Source organism: Colletotrichum truncatum, assembly GCF_014235925.2.
Source record: "Colletotrichum truncatum strain CMES1059 chromosome Unknown Contig_0003, whole genome shotgun sequence".
Lineage (NCBI taxonomy): Eukaryota > Fungi > Ascomycota > Sordariomycetes > Glomerellales > Glomerellaceae > Colletotrichum > Colletotrichum truncatum.
In genome coordinates this window covers 470,929-496,373 of record NW_027222400.1, presented here as the reverse complement: position 1 = coordinate 496,373, position 25,445 = coordinate 470,929, and the positions used below count along the sequence as shown (strand labels likewise).

The following is a 25,445-nucleotide window of genomic DNA, read 5'->3' as shown; positions in this document are numbered from 1 at the left end:
TGGGATGCATAGATAGCTACAGAGTACGAATTATGAATAAACAATCCCCTATGATGACACCCCACTCGTCAGTCCCACGTCATTCTCTAATTGCATCGTTGAGATTCTGAAGGAAGGATTGGACAACAGTCACTTTGCTTATAATCTGCCTGATTATGATTTCAACTTTACTTTATTCCAAATATTATATGCGGCACCGCCGTCTAGGGGTCTATATGCATCTATGGTCTGATATGTCGGCATGCTCCTGAGCTTCCACCCCCAAACGCCAATCCTTACGCCGAAATGAACCAAAAGTGACCATAGAATCAGGAGGTATCCAATGAAATGGTTTTGAGAAACCGGGGGGTTTCTTTGTGAATGCATGTGAAATGCTTTCAGTGTTAATTACTAGATGGTGATTTGCTTAAGCGGCCTCAAAGGTACGAGTAGGCGCCAGCGCATTCTTCTGCGGCTTGGCCTTCTCCACGTCGGATCCTGAGGTATCGTCGTCGCCGGAGTAAGCGTACTTGCTCTTCGCGCGAATCCTGGCACCGTAGACCCAGAACAGGAAGGGAATGGCGCAGCACGCCAGGCCGATGAAGGCGAGAAGCGTCGACGCCCACTGATCACCCAGGCGATCGTACATTTGTTCGGTGAAGAGCACGACGCCCGCGCCCCAGAAGGAACGGATACACGTCTTGGCGGCCAGGGCCGAGGCTGCCTGGTGCTGGTACGAGTCGACGAGGTAGTTGTTGGCGGAGTTGTAGAGGAAGATGAAGCCGAAACCGACGGGGAAACCACCAAAGGCGGGGCCGGCCCAGTGCAGGTGCGGGTAGGAGGTCCATGCGAAGATGAAGAGGCCCATGGGGATGAACCAGCAGCTCAGCATCATGGGGATGAGACGCATCTCGGCGGGCGGGTTGCCGTTGTGCTTCTTGACCATCTTGAGGTAGTGCTTGTTCACCCAGGGGGAGCAGGCGGCGGAGAGCAGGACGCCGACGGCGAGCGGGATGAACATGAGGCCGGTGGAGGAGGCCGAGTACCCCTTGCGCTTCTGGTAGATGATTGGGAAGGCGACGAAGAACATGTACAGCAGGCCGTACAGGACCGACATGTAGATGGAGATGAGGAAGACGATGAGCTCGCGGAAGAGCAGCTGGAAGGGCCGGATCAGAAAGATGCCGAGACGCTCGGAGAGCGGCCGCATGTCGATGTCCTGCTCGGTGACGTGGGACGCGTCGCCCGTGGACTTGCGCAGCTTCGCCGCGCGGCGGGCGAGGATCGTCGGCGCGTACGTCTCGGGAACGGTGAAGGTGATGAGCACCCAGACTACGAAGGCGAGGATGAGCTGGATCCAGTAGAGCCAGCGCCAGCCTGTGGCGTCGGAGAGGAAGCCTCCTACGAGGGGGCCGACTGGGGGTTTCCGTGTCAGTATGGACGTCTGTAGCATATTTATCAAAGCTAGGGCAACTTACTGGCTGGGCCGATGAAAGGAGCAGCAGAGAATGCAGCCATGGGAACACCGCGCTCCTCGTTCCTCCAGAGATCGGCGAGGGTTCCGCCGACGAGCGTCATGGGCGCGGAGAAGGCGATGCCGTCGATTGCGCGGCAGACGATGAGGGTTCCCAAGTTCTTGGCCACTGCGCAGGGGATGATGAAGACGACGGCGATGAGCAGCGTCGAGCCGTAGATGACCTGGCGACCGTAGATTTCCGAAAGCGGCGCGAAAGCCATGGGACCGACGCCGAAGCCGATGACGAAGACAGTAATAGTCACCAGCGCCGCCTCCTCGCTGACGTTGAACTCCTTGGCGACGCCGGCGATGTCTGCGGTGATGACGCTGGAGCAGAAGGCGACGACGAAGCAGGTCAGCGCGACGACCATTGTGCAGTACCACTTGTAGGCCTTGCTCCAGTTCTTGGGGTTCTGCTTGTCGCCCGGCGTGAAGGTGACGAGCTTGTAGTTGCCTGCCGTGCCGTCTGCCGCGGCCGGGGGTCCGGGGATCTGGCCATCGTTGGTCTCGACGCGGTACTCGTCCAGGTTCGCGTTGGGCGAGAGAGTGCGGTAGGGCAGGTTGACGTCCAGGTCCGGGTCGACTGATTCTTTCGTGACGACTGGGTGGAGGACGTTTGAGGCGATCGAGGAGCGGCGGTTCGTATTTGAAGGCGTGCGGTTGTGGGAGACTACTGAGGCGAAGTGAGGTGCGTCGGTGTCTGAGCCGGAGCCTGGTGGGAGGGTGTTTGAGGATGTCCGTGATGTTGGATCCATCTTTGTGGTTTTTTCTTCAAAGGGTGTGTATTGTATTAGGTGATACTATTGAAATAGGGGAACGATGGAATGGGGAGATCACTGTAAAGATTGCAAAGAATAGGCTACCGGGTTTGTGAGGATAAAGACCCGGGTTTGGGTTGGTGTGGTAATGCTCAGCGAGATGAATCGTCTTTTCGACTGTTTCCCAGGGGAAAGGAGGGTGGGCATCGCCCTTTACTTTATACTCCCAATGTAAAATTTGACTCACTCTTTTTTAGATACTTATCTGCTGGTATTCTGCTCTGGCGAACAGGGCCTGGGATCCGGTCGCAATTCGGCCTATGGTGTGGGCATTCGGCGCGGCATTCGGAGGACCCACCGTATGGGCGGAGACCCGCTTTTCCCGTCCGCATGGTCCAATCCCCCTTCATTACCCACCTGTGCCTTCTGTAGACTTACCACAGTAGCCCCGTGAGGTAATGAAGGGGGCGTTTCGTTATCATTTGATGGGGAGGGGTCTGGAACCAGCCAGCCAGCAAACCCATCTAATCCCCCGAGAACGGTTCACGCACACCACGTCAGGTTTTGCCAATTGTGATTCCCCACTGATGTCAGTGTACCTTGTCATGTACCGGCTGCGAGAACGGAGGGTAAGTGTTGGGAGATCGTCGAAAGATTGGAAAAGAGATTCATCGTGGCTGTTGAGATGGCTAGAAATTCGAGATGTGAGCTCCGGCTGTCATGGATGCAATGTCATCTTTGCAGCAGCTGCAGGAAGATCTCTGTCATCACGGGACAAGGGAGAGGGGGTGAGGAAAATGGAAGGGGAAGGGAAAAAAAAAAAAAAAAAAAGGACGCAACTTGGGCTCTGACAAAGGCTCGTGATAGGGGGCGTAGGGATACCGGTACTCTATTGATGACGAATACGTACCGGAAAACGTGGTCGGGGCATGTCTGACACGAGCATCCCGACCTTGCTTTTTCTTCAGACGCGAGGTTTTTTTTTGTAGTGTACGTCGATGGAATCGGTGACGGACCGTCGCCTAGTCGAGGCTATTCCGGGGTTAGACAAGGACAAGTTTCCTCTTTGGCCAATACATCGCAACAACGAGGAGGAAGAAGAAAAAAGCTTCGCTCGTGGCTTTAGTGTTTTTGGCCACTTTGATGACTTGGGACCCAATCGTATAGATTCCAGCGCCAAAATGGCTGATGCAATGCGTGCGCATGGGTAGGGAACCCGACATGTCCCGTCCTAGGCGACCGGCTTGGCGCCGCGTTCTCTTTTTTCTGTGTGTCTGCTATTGCGGCTCTGCCCGGTTTTGGATTCCAGGCCCTTTCGAGGAACAGAGGAACGAAGGAAAACGGGTCTGGGAATAAGAGGGAATGACTTTGGGGCCTCTTGGCGGTTGCTTGGTTCGACGGGGGTCCCGGGTGTTTTGGGGGTGTCTCCATCTCAGGGCTGAACAGGGGGGAGAAATCTCGGGATGAGCTCGGAGTGTCGTCATATTTTGCTGCTGTGGTGTCTCGTTTTTTTTTCTCTTTCTCTGTCTTTGCCAGGAGTTTACTAAGCCTGTTCCCCCCATTCTCTTTTCACACACACAAAGAAAGGAAACTCAAAATAATTCCCATCCTATCCCCCATCATCTCATCCCAATTCCGAGAAAGTCTATTTCTACTCATGTTTGGGGTTGGCGGCTGAGTCCTGGGATGACGCTGTCTTCATCGGTAAACCCATCTGCCAGTATGCAAAGCCCAAGTCCCCTTTCGCCCGGGAAGCACAGCGGCAGAAGCCGGCCTAAGATGGGGTCCCGGACGGAGGGGGATCCACCACGGCGGTGGCCGCAAAAGATTTTTGCAAAAAACCCCCCCTGGTCGTTTGACTCAGTTTTCTGTTACTAACCACGCAGTCCCTAGTTATCTCTTATGGCATTTCCCGTCTGCTAGTTCGACGCCGATCCACGGGTCTGTCTGACTTGTGTTTATTCCCATGCCAAGGTCGCGACGCCAATACTAGCGAGACTGCGTCGACGGTGCACGAAGCTTCGGTAAGTGGAGACTGAAGAAAAAGGTTTTCAAGGATTTGGTTTGGTTTTTGGTGTTTTTTAAATTGCGCTACTGTTTTTGTGATTATTCCCGGCCGAGCCAAGTGGGGATGTATTCTCACCACTGGCTCGTTCATCGTTATCAGCGAGCTCGAGCTCGGTGTTGGACATGTGCTTTGCGCATTGCTATGGCTTGGGACAGGTATTCCACGTCGCCTTAGTTCACGAGAGTCTAGGAGGTTGGTTGGAGATGTTTCCAATCCTCTCGAAACAGTTCCCTACGGCACCGATATCGCTTGAGGCAGCCTACAGATGAGCAGTAAGTCAAGGTCGCAACGGACAGGCGGGGATAAGGGGCTGTCGTATCTGTCAAGGTGCACGCGATGACAGAGCATCTTACGATGAGCCAGGGTCCAGCGCGCTCCCTGCGAGATGAGCCAAGATGGTGGGAGATGCCTGGGTATGAAAGCATGTCGTTCAAGAAGGGGAGGGGAGTGACTCGAGCGAAACTGGTCAAGGGGTTACGTGTGTTTGCGAGTGGATGATGTGGGATAACTTCGTGCTGAGAGGGTCCTCCTTGATGCCCAAGAAGAAGAAAAAAAAAATACGCCGTTGTCGCGGATATCGATCACCCTTGGGCTTTTGCAGGTCATGAGTTTTGACGTTTTGGGATGGGGGGGTTGACTATCGCTGCGGGCGGGTGGATCGGCCGTGTTTAAAAGTCGGACCTCGCGTCTTGCGAGCCCCGCGTTTGGTGCGCTCGTGGTCGGCGTCGATAGTCCCGTTGCGCGTGCTGGCGACCTTGATCATCCCCGACAAGCTTATCTTGATGCTAATGCCCAGACTACTTAGCCGAGGTGGCATCTTGGCTTCATCGCTGGCGGCCTTGGTGAGCCAGTCGGGTTCGATGACGGATGGCGCCGCCTAGCTTAGGAAGCAGTGAAAGTTTCGTTGGTCAACGTACCGCAGCCAATGTGTCAAAAGAGCCGACAGTCGCTTGTATCTTTTCAATCAGTCTGCCCGACCTCCGTCGCGAACGACCGATGGCGAAAGCAGTATTGTTGGCCCTGGCATCGAGGGCGGTGCTCGTTATCCCCTGGTGCCGATATAACATTGCCGGTTCTCACTGCCGTTACCTCTGCAGTGTTAGCTGTTGTGAGAGTGAACGACAGCTCACATGTTCGCTTTGGAAAATGCCTTCTCTCGCCCAGCTGTTTGGGTCAGGGGGCCAAGCCTGGTAGGGGACGCGGTGGCATCTTTGCGCTCCTCAATGACGCGACACCGGTGATATGTGTAAGTGCACAGGACCACGCGAACGTTGACCTGCTAGAAGTGAGTATGATTTTAAGCTATTAAGCTACCTTCGCATCACTTTGTATTAGCTAGCAAGCGCATTAAAACAAGCTTGTTTTTAGAGGTGATTCCGGGTTGCCGGCTGGACGGCCGTGATGTGGGGCCCTTCCGGCTCGGGGTCGGCCAGAGATTGACCCAGCGAAAGCATCCGAGCGGTCGGATGAGAATTGTCAGAGAGAAGTATTTTGAGCAAACCTAAACGTTATGAGAAACAGAGTTAATTGATACCTTAATTACAATTGACTGGATGAGAAGCAACCAAGTAGTACTAAGTTTCGGGATACCAGGACCATTCGCCTCATCTCTTGTGAGAAAAGAGCGTCATCCAAAAAAAGAATAGCCAAAACTTAAAAAAAAATTCTCTATGATGAAATTATAAGTGACAAAAGCAAAAGATGATCAGTGGGAGGCTTGAACTCCCGACCTTGGCATTACTCAACACGGCTGATGACGTATTAGTACCACGCTCTAACCAACTGAGCTAACCGACCCGCTTGGTTGACTAGACAAGGATAATTTGGTTATATGTTCCTTGACTCAACTGTACGCTCGATTCAGGGGGACTAACTTGTCCTTTCGCCAGAAATACAGATACTACAAACGTTCCTGCTTCTTTCACTTATTTCAATAGCCAATCTTGACCTCGATAAAACTGTTGTTTACATAAGCAACAGCTTAATTATTACCGGGCAGGTCCTACCCTTTACTTGTTATCCTAGTTGGAAGGCGCTTATGCCTCGGCAGGAGCAAACAAGGAAAGAGGGCTACAGGAACGTAAATATCCCGACGTTAGGCAAATACAGCAGTCTCTGCTTCACCTTCTCCCATACTCCGATCTTCAGCTCAACATTATCCACTCGGTCGTTTTGGGGTCTGCAGTCTATCCGACCAACTTATACTTCTTTTGTTACACTCTTCCGCGCCACTGCGACCAGCTCGCTTACCTGCCATGTCGTCCTCCGTCGTTCACTTTGCAGGGTCTCCTGAACTAATGCCAGCTAATGTACTACACCTTCCAGGGCAATCAATCAACCTTGCGACGCCATCTTCTATGCGGATTCCAGTAGAAGTCTTGCACCAGATATTCAATCTCCTCTGCCCATACAGTTTCGATGCTGCAAGACATACCTGCCGCTCTTGGTTCATGGCCAGCCTAAACCGATCCATCTTAGTCCGAATGCTGAAGAGAGGAGGGTGGTGGTCGAGCATCGAGAGCATCCTCGGACTTGAGCTTCCATATCCCCAGCGAAAGCGGTTCCTAGACGAAGGGTGGACCATGTCAAAGTGGTTGGCAAGGGAGTGCACCCTTGGTCCCTACTCATCCAGGCCAGATCCAGCATTTGTCGAGATTGGCCGAACCAAGCTTACGCAGTTGGGTACTTACTGCGCGGCGCGCATGCTTCCTGACAATGCCTACAGATTAGTCGTTAGTGTGTGTGGTCAATTTCTGATGGTCATTCACGGATGTATCATCCAGGTCTACGAGTTAAACCACACTTGCAACCACTTGCGATACGACTCGTCCACATCTCACCTGAGAAAGAGCTCCAAAAATACACGCGGCCTCTTGTACCCTGTAACCAAGCTGTCCTTCACCAGTCAAGTCATATCATGTGCCATGGATACATCCCAAGGGCGGTATGCGATTGCTGTTCTACTCGAAGGCCAAACAGGGATAATCTGCAACCTCGCCACCTACGGCACACCAAGCAGGAATGCAAGCCGGTTACAAACATCCATATTGGGTCACATTGACGATGAAAGCAGCTCACCATCCAAGAGTCCATCACCAGAAACATGCGTCTGTCAAATACGGCCGGAGTTGCAGCCACCTCCTCTTGAGACTGGCTCTAGAACTGTGTACCGCAACATCTCACGCGTTGACGACCCGCCTCGCTCGGTGGCCATATGTCCTTAGCGCGAATGTGTGGCCTTTGGCAGCGCATCTGCCATTGAGATTCACTGGGTAGACGGGCCCACTGGCGAGGACCTTGTCCGTCGCTTCCCGTTATCGACCCCAAGCGATTTCCTGTATTTCCTTCCACCCCGGCTCGCCATCGATTCATCAAAGAAGCTCCGGCTCATCAGCTCAGCAACGGTCGTAGAGTCTACATCTGACCAGACACAAAACAGCGTGAGGGCTTTCAGCCATGCGTCCAGGGGATATCCACAGGAGATTCCTGCTGTCATCTCACGCCTGGAAACCTCTGTTGCTGGACGCGAGAACAATATTTCAAACGTGTACACAATCACAGAGCAACTTGTCGGTGGTCCAACCGCGATTCCTTCTTATCGAACTGCCTGGGTCAGACGTCGGCCTCGCTCAATTTCAACAATCCCGACGGATAACTATCGAGCCGTGCCGCTCAGTGACGGTTACCACATCCTGTTCACTGACCCGCAGACAGGGTATTTATGCCTTGGAGCTGATGCACCCTTTGGATCTTTGACTCGTCTACAAAGAAAAGTACAATTTCGACCACCTTCTGCCGCAACTTCGGACGCCCCCACAACATACGTCGTGGGAGCTGATCTGAAGCACGGTGTGCGGATTGCGGCTGTGTTTCCAACCACGCAATGGACTGAAGGAGCTGGATACAAGTCAGAAAAGCAACTCATTGTCTTTTACACTATTCCTCCCGACATGTTTCAAGACATATCCTTTTTCGGGAATTTGGATAACGCCGATCGACCGGTTGCAGACTGGGCGCAGTGGTGGCCTACTTTAACTGTCAAGGGTAGCAATAACCTGGAGACTACCAGGCCTGTGACAGGACTTTCATATCCACTGGATGTTCAATGCCAAGTTGTTACAGCCTGTTCGGGTGTCTTTGAGCTTTCCATAGACGCCGGCCCTGACTTGATTGTATGGGCTTTTAGCGTTGATGGCTGGGGACGTTGCTGGGCGCTCAACACCGGCCAAGGAAAACAGATGATAAGAAGCTCAGTTCAGCAAGATGGCAGCTTGCGGAGAATTGACGGGGACGGAGACGTGATGATCCCAGACGTTGGATATGCTACTTAGCAGGTTGACAACACTGCGTCCACTTTGACAACAGCATGCAAACCCGACACTATAGTCGTGGGCAAATCTGCTCGCCCGTCTCCGGACTGTCCTTTGATCCAGAGATTTTACCGCTTGACGACTGGCCGGGAACAAGCAAATGTGAGCGAAACGGTCAACCTTGGGCACGTGGAGGAAGTACAAGGAGTTGCAAGGATTGATATCGAACTTCGCTGAGATGGTCAGGGCTCTCGAACCAGAGGACAGGAAGCCAGACGCTCAAAAACAGACTTAAAAAAACATCAGCAGATTATTCCATCACTGAATCCTTAGTCACCTAAGAATAAAAGACCCCACCTAGCTGTCTTCGAGATTTCCCTATGCAAACTCTCCTTAGTGGATATTCAAGTACTGCTCATCAGTGGTTCACCGCTACCGTCTATATACGCCATGTATCGTGTAATCCTTCTTCGGTCCATTCACAGTGTATCCAATATTCCATTCCTTAAGATTCACAGCCTTGAAAGTGAAACCGTAGTTGACATTGTAGTAATCATCGATGCAGAGATGGCCCGCCTTGGCCTGCCAACCCTTCAAATCATTTGCCGGCGGCGGAAGGAACTCGATCTCGTGGAAGAGGTAATCCGCTCTCTTGGCGTCGTCGGTCTTTACAAACCAGACGCTGATGCGGTCCTTGTTCTCGTCGTACCGCCAGACGTAGCGGCGCGTCGCTCTAAAGACCAGGCCGTTGTCGGCGCGGAACTCGCCGTCTTCGATGTAGAGGTACTCCGTCGCCAGGTCCTCGTCCAGCGGGTTTTCGTCTTGGCCGGGGGGAGCGGCGGAGCCGGCGACGCACTTGAGCCCGTCGGCCGTCTTGTCGCGGAGGAGGAACTGAGCGGTGCCGCTGAAGTGGCCGCTGGGGTGCGTGGGGAGTTTGCTCGTGAGGTCGCGCTCGAGTTTCCACGTTCCCAGTAAGCTGCGGAAGACGGCCTTGGCGACGAAGCGGCTGGTCGTCAGGCCCGCGACGGCAGTGGCGTGCGTCATCGAGAGAGACTTTGCTGCTTCCGCTTTCGCCTGCTCGTCCGCCAAGGGCGAGATGTAGCGTGCCGGGGTGAGGATGTCCATGGGCTTGCTGTTGTGCGGCAGCGCCGGCGTCGGCGGGCCGGGGAAGGGGCCGATGGGTATGTCCAGCGCCGAGGAGAACTCCTGCATCAGGAACATGTAGTCGCCCATCGGGAACTGCGTGCCGCGGGGGTCGCCGCGGAGGGATGTTGATAGAGATTGTGAAGCGTCGTCGGCGAGCGCCTGTGCCAGATTCCGCGGCTTGGGGGCGAGAGAGGTGGGCGTCCACAGCGCTGCGAGGAAGCGGGCTTGCATCTCCATCACGCCCCAGTACGGCGACCTGTAGAAGCCCACAAAACCCAAGGTCGGGAGGTCCTTGACGTGGGTACCGTGGAAAGCTAGGGAAAGGGGCATGTTCAGGTGTTCGGGGGAGTGCTGGAGAGTTGTGAGCACGGAGGAGGGGAGGAAGGAGAGTGAGGGAGAGGCGTCGAAGCCGGTGGCCAAGACTACAGCCGCGACATTCTCGACGCGTAAAGATGCCTCTGTAGTTGCGATCTTGCCGTTGATAGATGCGAGTTTGCCTTGAGAGACAGAAACCAAGCCAGACCGGACGAATTCCATGTAGTTCTCGCTGACGGCGAGGTAGGGCGGGTCGGAGCGCATGGACGACCGGATGGCGACAGACTCGGAATATTCAGACTGGTCTTGGCCTAGCGCAGTGGCGTAGATACCATGTGTGGCCCTTGCAGCCTCAACTGAGATGTTACCTGAAGTATTTTGCAGAGGCTGAGGCCTGTTGGCGAGGTTGTAGGATGTGAGATCCAACGGGAGGAAGGGGGCTGCTGCCGAAACGGGCTGTCCAACGTCAACCGTACGTCCAACAAATACGGACGGTAATACCATACCTTTGGGGTAGTGTAGAGTGGGAATACCCAAGTAGGGCGTTGGACAAGGTGGTGGATTGAGAGCTTGTCTGCGTTTGGCACGGTGTTCGGGCCGGGAGCATTGACGGCGGCGGAGACGTGGGTTGCGATAGTGCCGGAGATTTCCACGCCGGACATCTGACCGCCCACGACCAAGATCTTGTCGCCCTCCTTCACGCCCTCTGGGAACAACGCTTTGAGGTCTCTGTACTTGCTGCTGTGAAGAACGGGCACAGTAGCCTGCTCGGTTCCGAGGTCCGGGATGACGGGCTTCCCAAAGAACCCAGTCGCGACGAGTAGATAATCAAAAACGCTCGTCTCCTCACCACCGTCGGATTTAACGGTGACGCTCCAAGTTCCGTCATCAGCCAGATCGGTCTTCACGACGCGGTGGCCAAGTTTTAACTCGGCGCCTTTGTAACGGTCAAGATAACGCTCCAGGTAGCGACCAATCATCCACGCGCGCGGTAAGTCGGGCTCGTCAGCGCCCCAGGCAAAGTCGCTGAACTGAACCGAGTGCCTACTCTGGTTGGCGACCATGAGAGGGTGCACGAGGCCGCCGTCATCATCGCGACTGGTGGGCCAAAGACCACCGACACGCTTCTGGGCGTCGTAGATTGTCACCGTAAAAGCGCCGGCAGGGGCGTTGTATAGGAGAGTCTTGGCCGCCACGAGACCGGAGGGGCCGGCGCCTAGAACGCAGTGAGTAAGCCATCAGCACGGCAGGCGGTGGCACGGAAGAGGGGGAGGTTCAAAGGGTTTGTACCGACGATGCACACGCGTTTGGCCATGGTGGTGAGAAAGCGTGGGCAAGGGAGGGTTGAGGAGGGATGAAATGTGGGATGAAGTGGTGCCCCTCACTTTTGCGCAATATCCCTGTTGGAGGACCCAGAGGTTGAAATTGAGGGTGAGTGGAGATGTTTCCTTTGGTTTGTCCGCCTCAAAGTAACACAATCAAACCGATTAGTAGAATTCGGCGTGTGTTTATTGGTTTGGACGAGAGAGGACGTTCTCACACCAGATACGACAGCTGAAAACATCTCACCCCTTTTTGCGAGTTAGCGGTCATGAGCTTCTCGCCGTTAGAAGCCCAATTGTCTTAGTCAGCAGGTCTTCATGAACGGCCCCGCCGCAACTGATGATCCGCAGCCAGCTGTCAGACTGCTTTATCGGCTCGGCAACAGCTGGTCATCTCAATTGCATCATGTAAAGGAGAACCCACAAAGGTCTCTCCATACCCGAGTACTCGAAAAATGACTTGATGGATGAATTTCCCGTTGCATTATATTACCAGAAAGAAACACGCAGTTTTTCTGCCACACATATTGAGTTTTCACTAGCTGTTGCAGTATCTATGTCTTCAGTTGGATCTCGGTCAATGTTCATGTATTCAAGCTAACAGTGCACGCTAGGAAGCGAGATGGTGTCAGGACAATGTTTTTGTATGTGCCGACCTCTATTGTCACAAGCCAAAGTAAATTCCCCTTTTAAATCCGAGTTTTCAGCCTCAGTCACGATGTTTACGTCATTTTCCCTGCAACCATGATTAAGACCTTGATGGAAAGTTTAGCATACATGAGACATAAATCTGCTGTAAGATACGCCGTCATTACACCATCTGTGTCCCATTTGTCATTTCTGTAAACAACCACCCCAATGACCATGGTGAATTTTTCTTCAACTTCAGCAGCGTCACCAGTCTACTGAAAGCTTTCAAGGTTGTTGCCAAAATGAATGGCTTGATAGATGCTACCTGCAAGGGCCGTCTAACCTGCGTTCAATATGCCGTCCTGGGAGAGGACTTGTCATAATAGCAATCTAACAATTATTACTTAAATGAAACAATGAAGCCAAGTTCCTGAGGATGAAGTGAATACACTTCTGTTCAGTCGGTCAGCCACACTGCGTCACCAACATTGTATCGCGGTCATTGCAACCCTGATATCTGTATAATCACGGCATCAGTATTCAGTAAGTCCTCGAAGTGCCAACTTGTTCAAAGCTAGAAGCCGAATTAACATCTTCATTTCTACATTCCGATATAACCCTCGGAAGGTTTCGAAGCTTCCGCTAATCATGCTCAAAGACCATTTCACGACGATATGAGCGACCCTGGGAAGGCCACAGCCACTCATGGATTGGAGATACGTGGGGAAATGTTTACTGATCCCGATGCACATTTGAGCGAGGAGGAGAGGGCGAAGTTGGTGAGTCTTTTGTCTGGTCTTGACTTACTCTCTCAAAACGTACTTACACAGAAACAGGAGCACAGGCTGGTCAAAAAGTTAGACTGGACCCTCATTCCCTGGGTATGGTCGGATTTGCGGCAGCACTTGAGTACTGCTTTGCCTGCTAACATTAAGCACAGCTTTGTATCCTTTATCTTCTTGCTTTCCTTGACAGAACAAACATTGGGAATGCTAAGATTGCCGGTTTGAATGAAGACCTGCATTTGACGCAGAGGCAGTATAATGCAACTCTTACCATCTTCTTCGTCTCATATGCTGTGTTCGAGCCCTTGACAAACATCCTGCTCAAACGATTGCGGCCATCGATCTTTATCCCTGTCATCATGTATGTCGAAGTTCTATACTAACCAGCTTCCACTATTTTGAAAGACGAGCTGACTATTTAGGATCCTGTGGGGAACATGTATGGTCAGCATGGGTTTCGTGCACAACTGGGAAGGATTAATGGTAGCGCGATGGTTTCTAGGCCTTACCGAAGCCGGATTATTTCCGGGAGTCAATTATTACCTCTCCTGCTGGTACAGACGGTCAGAGTTCGGAATTAGGGCTGTATGTTCTTGCTTAGGCATGGGCTACGTGTTACCAAGCTGACTCGCACCCCTAGGCTGTCTTCTTCTCAGCGGCCGCGTTGTCAGGCTCATTCGGAGGCGCGCTCGCCGCAGGGCTTGAGCAGATGAACGGAATCGGGAACCTGGCTGGATGGTCGTGGATATTTATTCTCGAGGGCCTACTGACTGTCGTCTTCGGCGTTGCTTCTTTTTGGATGGTTCATGATTTCCCGGACGAGGCCAAGTTTCTGTCTCCGGACGACCGCGCCCGCGTCATTCGCCGATTGAAAGCGGACCAGCAGGCCTCTGCCGTCTACGAAGAGTTCAAGATGAAGTATTTTTGGCAAGCTATGGCCGACTGGAAAATGTGGATGGCGATGGTTATCTATATGGGTTGCGACATGCCACTATACGCCTTCAGCTTGTTTTTACCAACCATTATCAACGACCTTGGCTGGAATACTAGTACCGTTCGATCTCAGCTCATGACCGTTCCACCTTATGCTGTTGCCGCAGTATTTACGATAATCGTTGGGTGGGTGGCCGACAAGACCCGCCAGCGTGGCCTTTGTAACGTCTTTGTCAGCTTGATTGGCATTGCTGGCTTTGTGATACTCATTACTACGGAGAGCCCGAAGGTCAAGTACGCAGGAACCTTTCTCGGCGCCATGGCACTGTATCCTTGCATCAGCAATACAATTACGTGGGTTGCCAATAATACTGAAGGCGTATACAAGCGGGGAGTAGTGTTGGGATTTGTCATCGGCTGGGGAAATCTAAGTGGAATCATAAGTTCGAATATCTATTTCAACGGACCTCAGTTCACCGAGGGTCATGGCGTTGTGCTGGCTTACTTGTCTCTTTGTTTGTGCTTAGGCAGTCTACTCATGACTGTCTCATTGAAGGTGGAGAATGCGAAGCGGAAGCAAGGCAAAAGGGATCATTGGGCTGTTGGGAAAACTGAAAAGGAGATTGAGGCACTCGGAGACATGAGACCGAGGTTTCAGTATACTCTATGACTACCTGGTCATATATGACAAGTTGGAGAAAAAGCTGTGACTTCTGAATGACGAAGTGCTCTGACGAATGCAGTTCAGAATTCTATTTTCTGCTTTTTTAGAGCTGGAAAATACTACTTTACCTTCTTGCAATGGTATCCGCAATGCTCTGGTTGTTCAGTAGCTTATGCCGGGCTGCCAACAGGAAAGGTCGTCCCACGGTACACAATAGAGGACTTGAATTGGAAAAAGTTTCAGAAGACTCTTAATTATTCAGACATACCGAGCTTCATTCAGAGTGCTACTACTAATTGTAACGCCGGTTTCTTTAACCGTCTTCGCCCTTTGTCCGACTCAGTTGCCTTGGCTTCGTAGATAACAGTCCCAGTCTTGCTTCCAAGAATTTTCAGTAGTTGCAGTGGCACTCTACCTTTGTTACAGTAGTATTTCAATGATTGTTTACTAGTCATTCCGAATCCATAACGCAAGAGGCAAATTCATCTCAACTAATTTTCATTCGTGAATAGAAAAATAGTTCATGCCCCTCCATTCTCCCTACTGTTTAACTTTATCTTAGCAAAATAACCTATCGTCCCATATTTACAAAGTCTCTTTAGGCAAGGCCTTAGAAACGCTTGGTCTTTTTCTGGATTGATGGAGATGGAACGTTGATGCTTCAGGAAGATTTTCAAAATTGCACAGCATATTCAAGCAACCATTTCAAGCTCCACCACAACGATCTGACATCCAATCATGTCTCAAGCCCTGATGGTCTAGCGGTATGATTCTCCCTTAGGGCTTAACAACCCACTTCTGGGAGAGGTCCCAGGTTCGATCCCTGGTTAGGGCCCTTTACTTTTGTTCCGATATTCGATTGAGCCGACCTATCTTGTATCTAAGCGTAAAGCGCCTTGGGGACCTATCTCTACTAATTTTCGATCACAAATTGTTTATTTTATCAGTAGAGCGCTCTCATAGTTCTCTTCTTTTTACTAACCGGACGTTGATTTGTGTACGCATGGTAGGTCTGCTAAGGTGTGTGTGGAGTGTTTATTAAGCGTCCTGTGCGTATGTTGATGAAAGGCATAATTGGGCACGCGAAACTCAATAGTAGTCACCGGACTCAACTAGTGAAATGGCACTTTCAGCCAGCAAGACACAGCGACCCAGCCTTTTAGTGTTATTCATAGGAGAACACGCCTATGATTGTTTCACAGGATAGTTGCACCGATGTAAAGGGCGTTCTTCTCAAGTTGTGATGAAAGCTTGCGATATGAAAGAAAAAGCTGTACGAGGTAGTTTGAAGTGAAAAAAGTTTCATCCCTCCCAGTTGCCTGTCACTTTAGTTGTTAAAATTGCCTACCCACGTGAGGCCCGGGAGGCCGGCAACCGTTTCAAACCCAAATTGCGGCTTTTACAGCAGCTAGTAGTGACACGCGTGAGCAAGATGACTCGGGTTACACTTCTTCAGTCTGAGAAGTTTCCAACGTGAATCATATCAACTACTGGGTGCCCGCCAAATATCGAGGAGCAATGGCTACGGGACTAGCGTATTAATTATTTTCATCTTCAGGATTGTTATCAGTTACAGACTCCTGCCCAAATAAAGCGTCGGCGTGCCTTGTTGGCACGGATCTTTTGCAAGCCGTCTTACCCGAACTCCGAACATAACAGGATTAACCTTCAGAGAGCGTTATTTTGACTCGAACACTAAATTTCATGACTCAAATCTCTGTGTCACGAGAGAGGTTACTTGACGGTTCATGCGGAAGAGTCCACACGAATCAGGACGAAAAGACCAAAATTTCCGTGAAGTTTCCAGATAACAGCAATGAGAACATACGTCATAATAAATATCAAAGCTAAGAATGACTTGAGAGTGAACGCCTCTATCAAGTCTGATTGTTATTCAAACTGGACGCCATGATAAGTTAATTGATCTTTGAACTTCCTTGGCAACTACGCTATCGAATCGTCAAAGCACTTGTGATTTTCTTTTATACCGGAAGATTGATTAGAAAATTGAGGTTGAAATAATACTGAAGCGCCTTCTAACCATGGGCTTTGTTTCTGTTTGTCCAGTATTGTATCGCCAAACGAGAAAGATTCTGAAAGAACTGCCTTTCAGAATTCATCGAATGCTAGAATATAAGAACAGTTGCTCTTGACCTTCAACCGAATTACTTCTCGAAAGAGAACTTTCATTGCTTTCTATGAAGATGAACGCCTATGTAAGATAGTTGAACGCTTTCAGCGGCATTTTCCAAGCGAAAAGCGAAAATAAATCAATAATTATTGATCAGAAACGTTTCTGAAGCATTGGTTATACGTCATGCCAAGTAAAGCTTTTTTTATATCTGATGATTCGTTTCTTTTCGGTCAGAAGTTATTGAAACATGATGTCGAGCGAGCATGGAATAGAAAGCCAAATATTTCAGACGTGTTTCTGAGAAATAGCAAAACGACCCAGCGTCTGTCGGTCACTTATCGCTCTTCAGAGCTTGGGGCCAGCCTAGAATTCATTAATGGTGAACTTCCAACTGCTTCAGGCGGACTTACAATAAAGTAGAGGCTATAGGCGATGTGGTTGGTAGTGCAGTTGTCACCAGCGTTAAGCCAAAAACATTGTCTGTGAGCTCCACCGTGTTCATCTTGTGAGACACACATGAGCATCCGGAAATTGGCGTGGTTCTCAAACCGGAGAACACCCTTCTTGTTGGAGATGCCCGGTGGGGCGTAAAAGACCTTCGCCCTCGGCGGTTGCCCCTTAGCAGCTCCAACCTGAAGATCAGCGTAGTAGACCCCGTTTGGTTGACGCTCTAGCCACGTATAAGAAGTAAGTAAAGGAAATGATTCCTCACTCAGTGGGGCCGGAGCACATGTGTATTCTCCAGCGTGCACAACCTGGAAGAAAAGCACTGCAGAGAGCAGTTGAAAGAGAGGAAGCAGAAATCTGACCATTGTGAATAGGTTGCGATAAAAGTAGAAAATGATCTATGCGAAGAGCTCAATGAAACAGATTATGTTGTAATTCACACCATCATTCTGAATAAGTATCTTCAGAGACATGAAGGTTTTTATATGCCAGTTCAAGGCGGAGAACGCGGTTGATTATGGAAGGATCATTTTAGTAAGTTTAGCAAGTTTAGAAATAATTTACAATACGAGAGTTTCTTCCAAAGAGGGAAGAAACGAAATATTACCGCTTGCTACTGAAAAACCTTAATAGATATTATGTATATTGTGTTAACCTTGGAAGCCTTCCTCAAGCAGCCTTTTTATGAATATTAAAGCATGTTAGGGATTACGATGGAAAACGCGTAAAAGGAAAATAGAGAGAGAAGAACCCAACTTTAATCACGAGTACAACGATGCTATTTGGATAAATTATAATTGGTTGCTTGTTCAAAACTAGAGAGGGTCTCACGGAATGATCGGAGAGTGGACCTCCACTTCTCAGACTGTTAGTGGTCGATTCCATAACAGACCTGTTCCAAAAGCTCCTCCACGGCACGTCTACAATAACATGAAGAAATAAGGTGGAAGCAGGAATAACAGTAGAAGAATCGGCATCACTTAACTCCTCAATTTAAGTCTGCTAGTCACTTCGATGTAATTCCAGCTGCCACTTGATTCACATTAGTCTCGATACCCTTCTGAGCAATCTCTTGCAAGCCCAACGCCTACGATGATTACATCGGTCTTCTCACAAGCCAAATCCACTGCTTTCTTCTTCGATGATTATATTTGTTCTAGAAAAAAGCCCGCAGCGAAAGGAATGGAGACTTAGTTTTGAATCTGTACATAAAGCACATTTCATAGTTTGCGGAAGTGAGTTGCTTGAAGAAGGAAAGTTCGACAAGTCACCATGACCAACAAATGGGCTTAAAAGTGTGCATAAAGAGAGCGATTCCTAGGCGAGAAACTTGAAAGCCAGACAAAGAGAACACCGAATAAGATTGAAGCTATATTGTTTAAACCGTGGAATATCATGTTTCAAGAAATCTTGCCAAAAACAGTTGCATCAGCCTCCGAAGGCCTTGAACCGCCCAATATCCAGAAGGGTGTTTTGTTATCAGGGGCAGTAGTACGAGCCTCCGCCAACAGGGCATTAATGTTTTCCCCATACCTGGCGTCGAAAACTTGCAATTTCGTCGCTTGTGAATCGGCCAGTGCCCTGGCCATACAGGGTGCGCGTTACGCCGCGATAAGCCAGCAGACCGATGAGTGGCTGGATTGGCCAGGGGATAGCTCCTAGTACGCCAGACCGCATGGTTTCATAGTTTTCATGCCAACGTTCGTGATTCTGTCGAAAGATTAGATTCATTTGTATTATTCAGTTTAGTTTAGGTGAGTAACAGCTGTTTACCTGGTAGAAACAAAGCTTACCCTCCAACAGAGCACGGATAGCCAAATCGTAAGCTTTGCTGACTGGGGACAATGCTGCGTTCAGATCTTCGCAGGCGCCATCGTCGATAAGTCGCTGAGTTATGAGAGTCGAATCACCCAACGCGGTGGGAACCTCTTGTCCCTCGTGGCTAATCTCAACATATGGGATCTTGCCTTGTGGAGCTTTCGACATAGAACCCTGTTCAACGCGGTACCACTGGCTGGCAAAGCGAAGTCGTGCCTCAAGCTTAGTGACGAATGGTGACCAGACGTAGGCGTTGGAGACTGGGAAGCCGTGATACAACACAAGGCTAGCTTGGTTTTTTAAAGATGCGTCCATGGTGGTCAGACAACTAGACTTAAATCCTGAAGACAGTATTTTGTAACTGTTCTCAAATTGTAAGAAGGTCGGTTGGGCGGAAGTGAAGGAATATTCATGGTGGCATTCAACCACAGTCTTCATGTTGCTAATGTATATCAATAAACGTGTGTCTGCCTAATGAGTGTCCCAAAAATTCTGTAAGTCCAGCGAAACGGCCGGACTACGGACTCAAAGTGCGCCGACTTCCATAAGAGCTTTTGTTTTTGGTAGCGTTGTGGCTACCCAGACGCGACCTGCACTCAAGTGGCACAGACGGTACTTTAGTGTGAGCGGTCACAAGAGCTGTGTATTTGTAAATAAGCACTCTGGTTTGCTTCCGACCCGAACGATTGACGGGCTCACTTAACCTAACGTGAAAATTGCTCGGATATGTCTCTTTAGTTGATAATAATTTTGTCATCGTATAAGTCACGCCGGGCACCAAAGTCTAGCGGCGACAAGGCACTGGGTCTATTCATGAATCAAGTGATACCTGCTGAAAGTTTTATGGAATGATACTTATTTTGCATTGATAAATACCCTTGGGTGACGGTCAAGCACATTCCACAGCCCCTCCAGTTGTTTATCCAAGTCTTGCGGCAAGAAGTTTAACGCAACCGAAAATTCCATTGAATTACTATCCAGCTGCCAGTCATGCTAATTTCAAATCTCTCAATTGGCTTTCCAAAAGTTTGAGGGAGAGGCAGCTGTGAAATCAGCAGAGAATGCAGAACTTTAGGGCACTCAGACGTTGCTTCTCACCAATGCCAATCTCGAAGTAAGTACTCTTTATCAACGATTCTTTGGCGGCAGAGAATATGAACAGATGATGGAAGAGCAATTAAGAATAAGATATTAGACGCTATATAAGACTTATAATTTGATATAGACGTGGACAGCACTACTCCTCAGCTTCTAACGGAGCTTGGCTGGCAGAAAAATGACGTGCTCTCGCGTCCACCCAAGAAAATCAATAAACAGCTTCACAGAAAAAGCATTTAGTCTTTCGACAGTTTAAGCCATACTGTACAGTCAAGAACCTTTGTTAGTCGGACACTGCTCACGACCCAAGTGAATTCTTGAAATCATGGTCAAAGATGTTCAGAAACGGAGCTTGTCTCGGCTGTATTCCAAGCTTTGGGACCCAGCCCGCTTTCGCGACTAAGTTTGCCTCCGGATTAAACAAATAGTCAATCCCACTTAGAAACAGCGTGCTCTTCCGTCAATATGCCATCGCACAACCGTATACTATGCGCGTATTCGGAAAACCTGCCTAACCGTGGGGTGCAAAGTTTCTATTGTACAAGAAACTTCAACAGCAGATGATATCCCGAGGAATGTGTACACAAGGAAATGCCAGAGGCTAACAAGCTTGCTCGCAGACTTTTTTTACAAACTTTGAAAATTGATCTGAACTTTCGCTATATCCTGAAGGGCTAGAAGCACAAAAGATTGCCGACGACATGTGCCGGCAATTGCTTCTCATATTGGAACACCCCCAGATTCATCAACCTCTGTCATATTCAATGGGCAGTGAACTTGCCAGCTTAGAGCTCTCTCGGCGTCGCTCCAACCCTCTATGGCGCTGCAGTAGCTGTAACAACAGCCGTCGATCCTCCGCCGTTGGAAATTTCATCAACAATGCAGATCCCTCTGGCACCTTGCTTTACTTTGGCACATTCCGCATCTGTGAATCGTGATGTCGACTTGATGCAGAGATCTGGTCGCTCGACTTCACCGCCCTTGGATGTGCACAAGCTGTCGATGCCTGAGAGACCGGTTCTGCCTGGGTCACTAGTGTTATCGACACACATGCATCTGAAAATCTCCTGAGAAAAGGCAGTGCTTTGAGTTGTTAGTAAATACTTTTTAATCGGTGCACAGGGACTCGACATACCCGATAAAGGCCATAGGAAGTGCGATCACACTAGCTTTCATTGTGACAAATGGTTTTGGGCTGGAGGAAATGTGCAATTTTCGTGACGATATCGGATAAGGTTTCGTAGTACCTCTGAGGTGGTGATGGCACAAGAGAATGTGTTCTGTGTAGGTAGTTCAGTGGGAGGACGCGCAGTTTGCTGATAAACGAGGACTTTTAATAGTTATGCGGGAGTTATTGATTTATCATCTTACCGGCTTGTATTATTTTCCACTTCAACGTTTCTTATTGTCGCTGACACCGCCTTGCCTTTCGGCTGCCGATCTTTCATTGTCCTTTGCTGGTCGATGCTGACCTAGGCCATTTCAATGACTCGACAAGTTTCCTTTCTTGGGACTTCTAGAAGGGATACTGCTTATCTGAAACAGGCTATGCCCTGCTGATGCGAAACTCAAGTTCCTACCTACGGCCAATCCGTGGTATCGATTTTCCTAAATAAAGTCTGAGGCTGTCATTATGATCCTAGTCTGCATAGCTGACAAGGGAAGAAAACCGCCCACGGACTTGCCAGCTCCTCGTCCGAGCCTACTTGGCAAAACTGGGTTTCATCTTGGCTACACTGCTGGGCGCAGTAATAATTGTGTTTAATATGCCGTGCTCAGCCTGTAATGTGGTTCTTATAGCAGCTTTCGAAACTCTATTTTATTTCGATTGCCAATTTCAGAAAACAATTGGAATATCACAATGTAGTAAAGACCGCTAAAACCACAATTTAGGTGAAGCAAACTCAAAGTCGCCCTTGCCTTTTGACGTTGACCAATGTATTCCATTAAATGCTGTCAGCCGCTTTATTCTTCCGGCTTTCCCTTAAACTTTACCTTCCGTAGGCGATTGAGCTGACGTCACTGACAGTCAGATTGAAAACTGTCCCTGTCTATGTGAGGTTTTTATAGTTTATAGGGGCGGCCCGGGAACTGAAAATACAAAGACTATAAACCTGTCAGTCTAAGATGCATCCAAGGCCTTTTGTCGAAAGTCAAACCGGAGGGATTCATTCATTAGAATGATCTGAGGATAAGCTACACTGCATTCTCTACCTAAATGCCTTTTCATGGAGACTTATATAGCAACATCATACCCGTGTTATCGTCACCTCTGTGCTTCTCAATTCGCATAGCCAGAGTTGTCTCCGGATACTATTTTCTAGCTTTCATTCGGCTTATAGTCACATGTCTTAAACGAGACACGAAAAAACCAACGTCTTCTCATATGGAGCGGAACATGACGGTAGATTATGTTTAGACCTGTGAGTAGGCATACACTTTGATAACCTGTGTGTCAAGTTATCGAGATCCATTCGACGACTGACGGTTGGCGGCACATCTAGAGATAGGCGCGCTGTTACCCCTGAGACCGACATCTGTAGCAAGGTTGATACAAACTTCCTTCAAAATGCAACAATATCGTCGAGGCCACAATCGGAGCTTCTTCTTGCGCCAGCATTGTCAAATCATACGACAGAGACGTTGGCAGCTACTTTGCAGTTACCAAATTAGCCGAAAAGACCTGCCAGTCGACCGAGAATTCCAAGACAGCACCAGTGGCTAGCATTTAAGGCAATATATGACCAACACAAGTGACAAGCATTTACAACAGTTTGACGAGGCGATTTCCCTATGAGTATTAATAGCCATTTTAAAGAGCTTTGGTGGTATCTACATAGTATAGCAAGGTCTCGTGACATGGGGCATGCAAGCGAGACGTGTGGTCGCATGTCGAGGAAGGCTGTTGTAAACCACTCCGTCAATGTCCCGCTGCAGCTTTGGAGTCAACAAAGCTTTTAGCCTGACCAACTTCTCAACAGATGAACCAAGCTGAATATTCTTGTTCGCATTCAATGGCTACAGGGTGAAGTTAGGCAAGGCAAATACCTGCAAGCAGTGCGCCAACACTTCCCACCCGCATCAACTGTTCAGTTGATGGTGCTAAATAAACAAAACGTTGATAGGCATCTCACAGACAAAGCAAACAAACCTGAAGTATTGAAGAATCTACACCGACCTTGTTAGAAACCAAACTCAAATCAATATAGGCAACAAATTAATTGCTTATGTGCGGGGTATAGAACTCCTTAAGAGCACTTCCTATGGCTTACTAGTCAAGGCGAACCAACTGACAAGCTCCAGAGATCCTTCTATCTGTGCCTCAATCAGGGATGGCAAATGAATGCAAATGGAAAAGTAGTATGTAGTCAAAATGCAGAATCTGGCAAGCAGTAACTGTAAACCCTAAAACACACGGAATCTCTGTTTGAGCCGTTTTACTATTTCAATACAATGCGTATCCAGTGTTTTCCATCAAGCGGGCCTCCTGAAACCCCACATGAAGAAGCTGTGCAAGTGGAATCTACGCATCCTGTTGAGATCTGACATATGATTGTTGGTGGCTTAAGGGACTTTCGTTCATGCAGCTTACGGGGGTTGAACAGGACCCCCACCTTTCGCCAGCTGGTTACCGAAGGCAGCGACCATGCAGGCCAATAGACCTGATTTGGTCTGTCTTGGCTGTTCCTGATTACGCCATTCCACTTCCATACGAGACACCCTCTTCTGATTAAAACCGCTACAGCTGATTCCGCATTCCGCCTTCTGCAGCCACCTTTTCTTCTACATACCTTAGTACAATACTGCCGCCGCACACACCAGATGTACGGCTGTCTAACCACCTATCTTGCGTCGCATTAGCCCAACATCAACACACACCAAATGGATACACGAAATATGGGCCCTGGCTCTCATAGGCCAAGTGCTCATGATCAAGATGAGCGGTCTCCTCTTTTGGAAGCCCGAGAAGACAATATGGACAGTTCGTCCTCGGAAGACTCGATACGTGGCACGGAACCACCTCCCAGAGCCCTGTTGTATATCGCTCTCCTCCTACTTCTGATAGCGTTCTTGGAAGGCGGCGGTATCCTCCAAGCTATCCCACTTAATCAGGTCTTTGAGGACATTATCTGTCGCAAATTCCGCGAAAGGTCTGCGTTGCAGGACCCTGGCTCATGCGGCGATGACAAGGCGGTTCAGGCCGAACTCACACTCTTAAAGGGCTGGGGCGGCACGATTGGGCTTCTACCGGGTACGCATAATCCTTCTATTCACTTCCAACTTCAACGTCAGAATCTACTAACGGGATTCTGTATATCTAGGTCTTTTGGTGGCGGTTCCGTATGGGTTTGCGGCGGACAAGTATGGCCATAAAGTCATTCTATTCCTCTCTGTTTTCGGGATTATACTTTCTACTGGTGTTAGCCTTATAGTTTGTATGTTTGGTATCTGATGTAAAAGCCTCACTGCTTACTTACCGCTATCCTAGGTCAGTGGCCGGACGTTTTCCCAATCCGTTTGATTTGGGTGGCGCCTGTTTTCACCCTTATAGGAGGAGGGCCCGCAGTGTTTACCGGCATGATATTTTCCATGCTCAGTAACCTATGTACGGAGGAGTATCGGTGAGTATGAGCAGGTTTCTCTCTATCGGAATGATGCTAAGTCCCTGCGTAGATCAACTGTATTCTTCTCTCTCGGGGCGGTCACCCTTGTCTCAGGGGTTCTCATGAGCTTCTTGGCATCCTGGCTCATGAGCATTGACGTGTGGCTTCCAATTTGGATTGGATTCGTTGGACTGTGTTGTTGTTTAATCATTGCTGCCTTCGTCCCTGAGACACTCTCTTCAAAGTCTGGTGGTGAAGCAACAACGCATTCCGGAAACACGGAGGAGTCCGCAGAGCATAGTTCTGACGCTACGAAGACAAATATCTGGAGTCGCTTGAAGAATCGTATTTCACAATCTAAAAGCTCCATCGCTTTTTTCGCCCACGGAAACAAGCACGTAGTGATGCTGCTGCTCACTTTACTGGCTACGTCACTGGGAACCCACAGCCAAGATATTTTACTGCAGTTCGCAAGAAAGAAGTATGGCTGGTCTTGGTCGCAGGTGAGTCCATCTCTCGTTCGCTGAGATATGAGTAATTGGCGTTCTAACCATTAAAAAGGCTGGGTATCTCGTCACACTGCAGGCTCTCATTGCTCTTTCGCTTTATGGTGCCATACTGCCCGTGACAAGCTTTTTGGTAACCAAGAAATTTTCCATCCCAGTAAAGCTCAAGGACCTCTGGATGGCGCGAACGAGCTGTTTCTTGCTCGCGCTTGGGGTTTTTATAACAGGACTTTCAAATATATCAGCCACAATGATTATAGGTAAGACTAAACCGTGCATGTAGTATGCTTTGCTAAATATAACCAGGTCTGATTGTTTACTGTCTTGGCTCAGCCTATAATCTTATTCTTCGCAGTCTGCTGGCATCTTTAGTAGACAGCAAGCATAGCGCCGCACTCTTTAACTGCGTAGG

General features: G+C 49.3%; 8 protein-coding genes across 8 annotated transcripts; 3 read left to right on the top strand and 5 right to left on the bottom strand.

Moving 5' to 3' along the window:
• Positions 1–406: 406 nt before the first annotated feature.
• CTRU02_205007 (major facilitator superfamily transporter) lies at positions 407–2,250 on the bottom strand (the record flags this gene model as incomplete). The annotated part of the gene is made up of 2 exons (XM_036724405.1): positions 407–1,395; positions 1,458–2,250. 2 exons carry the CDS (start codon positions 2,248–2,250, stop codon positions 407–409), a joined length of 1,782 nt encoding a protein of 593 aa, XP_036584032.1.
• A 4,554-nt stretch (positions 2,251–6,804) lies between these two features.
• On the top strand, positions 6,805–8,652 carry CTRU02_205006 (F-box domain-containing protein; the record flags this gene model as incomplete). The annotated part of the gene is made up of 2 exons (XM_070204472.1): positions 6,805–7,485; positions 7,546–8,652. The coding sequence occupies 2 exons, from the start codon at positions 6,805–6,807 to the stop codon at positions 8,650–8,652; spliced, it is 1,788 nt and encodes a 595-aa protein (XP_070061576.1).
• A 411-nt stretch (positions 8,653–9,063) lies between these two features.
• CTRU02_205005 (pyridine nucleotide-disulfide oxidoreductase) lies at positions 9,064–11,407 on the bottom strand (the record flags this gene model as incomplete). Its single annotated transcript, XM_036724407.1, has 3 exons — positions 9,064–10,548; positions 10,599–11,308; positions 11,383–11,407. The coding sequence occupies 3 exons, from the start codon at positions 11,405–11,407 to the stop codon at positions 9,064–9,066; spliced, it is 2,220 nt and encodes a 739-aa protein (XP_036584035.1).
• Positions 11,408–12,718: 1,311 nt separating this feature from the next.
• On the top strand, positions 12,719–14,432 carry CTRU02_205004 (major facilitator superfamily transporter; the record flags this gene model as incomplete). The annotated part of the gene is made up of 4 exons (XM_036724409.1): positions 12,719–12,892; positions 12,979–13,190; positions 13,252–13,414; positions 13,470–14,432. 4 exons carry the CDS (start codon positions 12,719–12,721, stop codon positions 14,430–14,432), a joined length of 1,512 nt encoding a protein of 503 aa, XP_036584036.1.
• A 2,463-nt stretch (positions 14,433–16,895) lies between these two features.
• On the bottom strand, positions 16,896–17,372 carry CTRU02_205003 (uncharacterized protein; the record flags this gene model as incomplete). The annotated part of the gene is made up of 1 exon (XM_070204471.1): positions 16,896–17,372. The coding sequence occupies one exon, from the start codon at positions 17,370–17,372 to the stop codon at positions 16,896–16,898; it is 477 nt and encodes a 158-aa protein (XP_070061575.1).
• Positions 17,373–18,522: 1,150 nt separating this feature from the next.
• Positions 18,523–19,140, bottom strand: CTRU02_205002 (uncharacterized protein; the record flags this gene model as incomplete). The annotated part of the gene is made up of 2 exons (XM_036724411.1): positions 18,523–18,717; positions 18,781–19,140. The coding sequence occupies 2 exons, from the start codon at positions 19,138–19,140 to the stop codon at positions 18,523–18,525; spliced, it is 555 nt and encodes a 184-aa protein (XP_036584038.1).
• A 1,598-nt stretch (positions 19,141–20,738) lies between these two features.
• Positions 20,739–21,099, bottom strand: CTRU02_205001 (uncharacterized protein; the record flags this gene model as incomplete). Its single annotated transcript, XM_036724412.1, has 2 exons — positions 20,739–21,006; positions 21,059–21,099. 2 exons carry the CDS (start codon positions 21,097–21,099, stop codon positions 20,739–20,741), a joined length of 309 nt encoding a protein of 102 aa, XP_036584039.1.
• A 2,721-nt stretch (positions 21,100–23,820) lies between these two features.
• Positions 23,821–25,316, top strand: CTRU02_205000 (MFS transporter; the record flags this gene model as incomplete). Its single annotated transcript, XM_036724413.2, has 5 exons — positions 23,821–24,175; positions 24,246–24,359; positions 24,413–24,545; positions 24,598–25,030; positions 25,089–25,316. The coding sequence occupies 5 exons, from the start codon at positions 23,821–23,823 to the stop codon at positions 25,314–25,316; spliced, it is 1,263 nt and encodes a 420-aa protein (XP_036584040.2).
• Between the last annotated feature and the right edge of the window lie 129 nt (positions 25,317–25,445).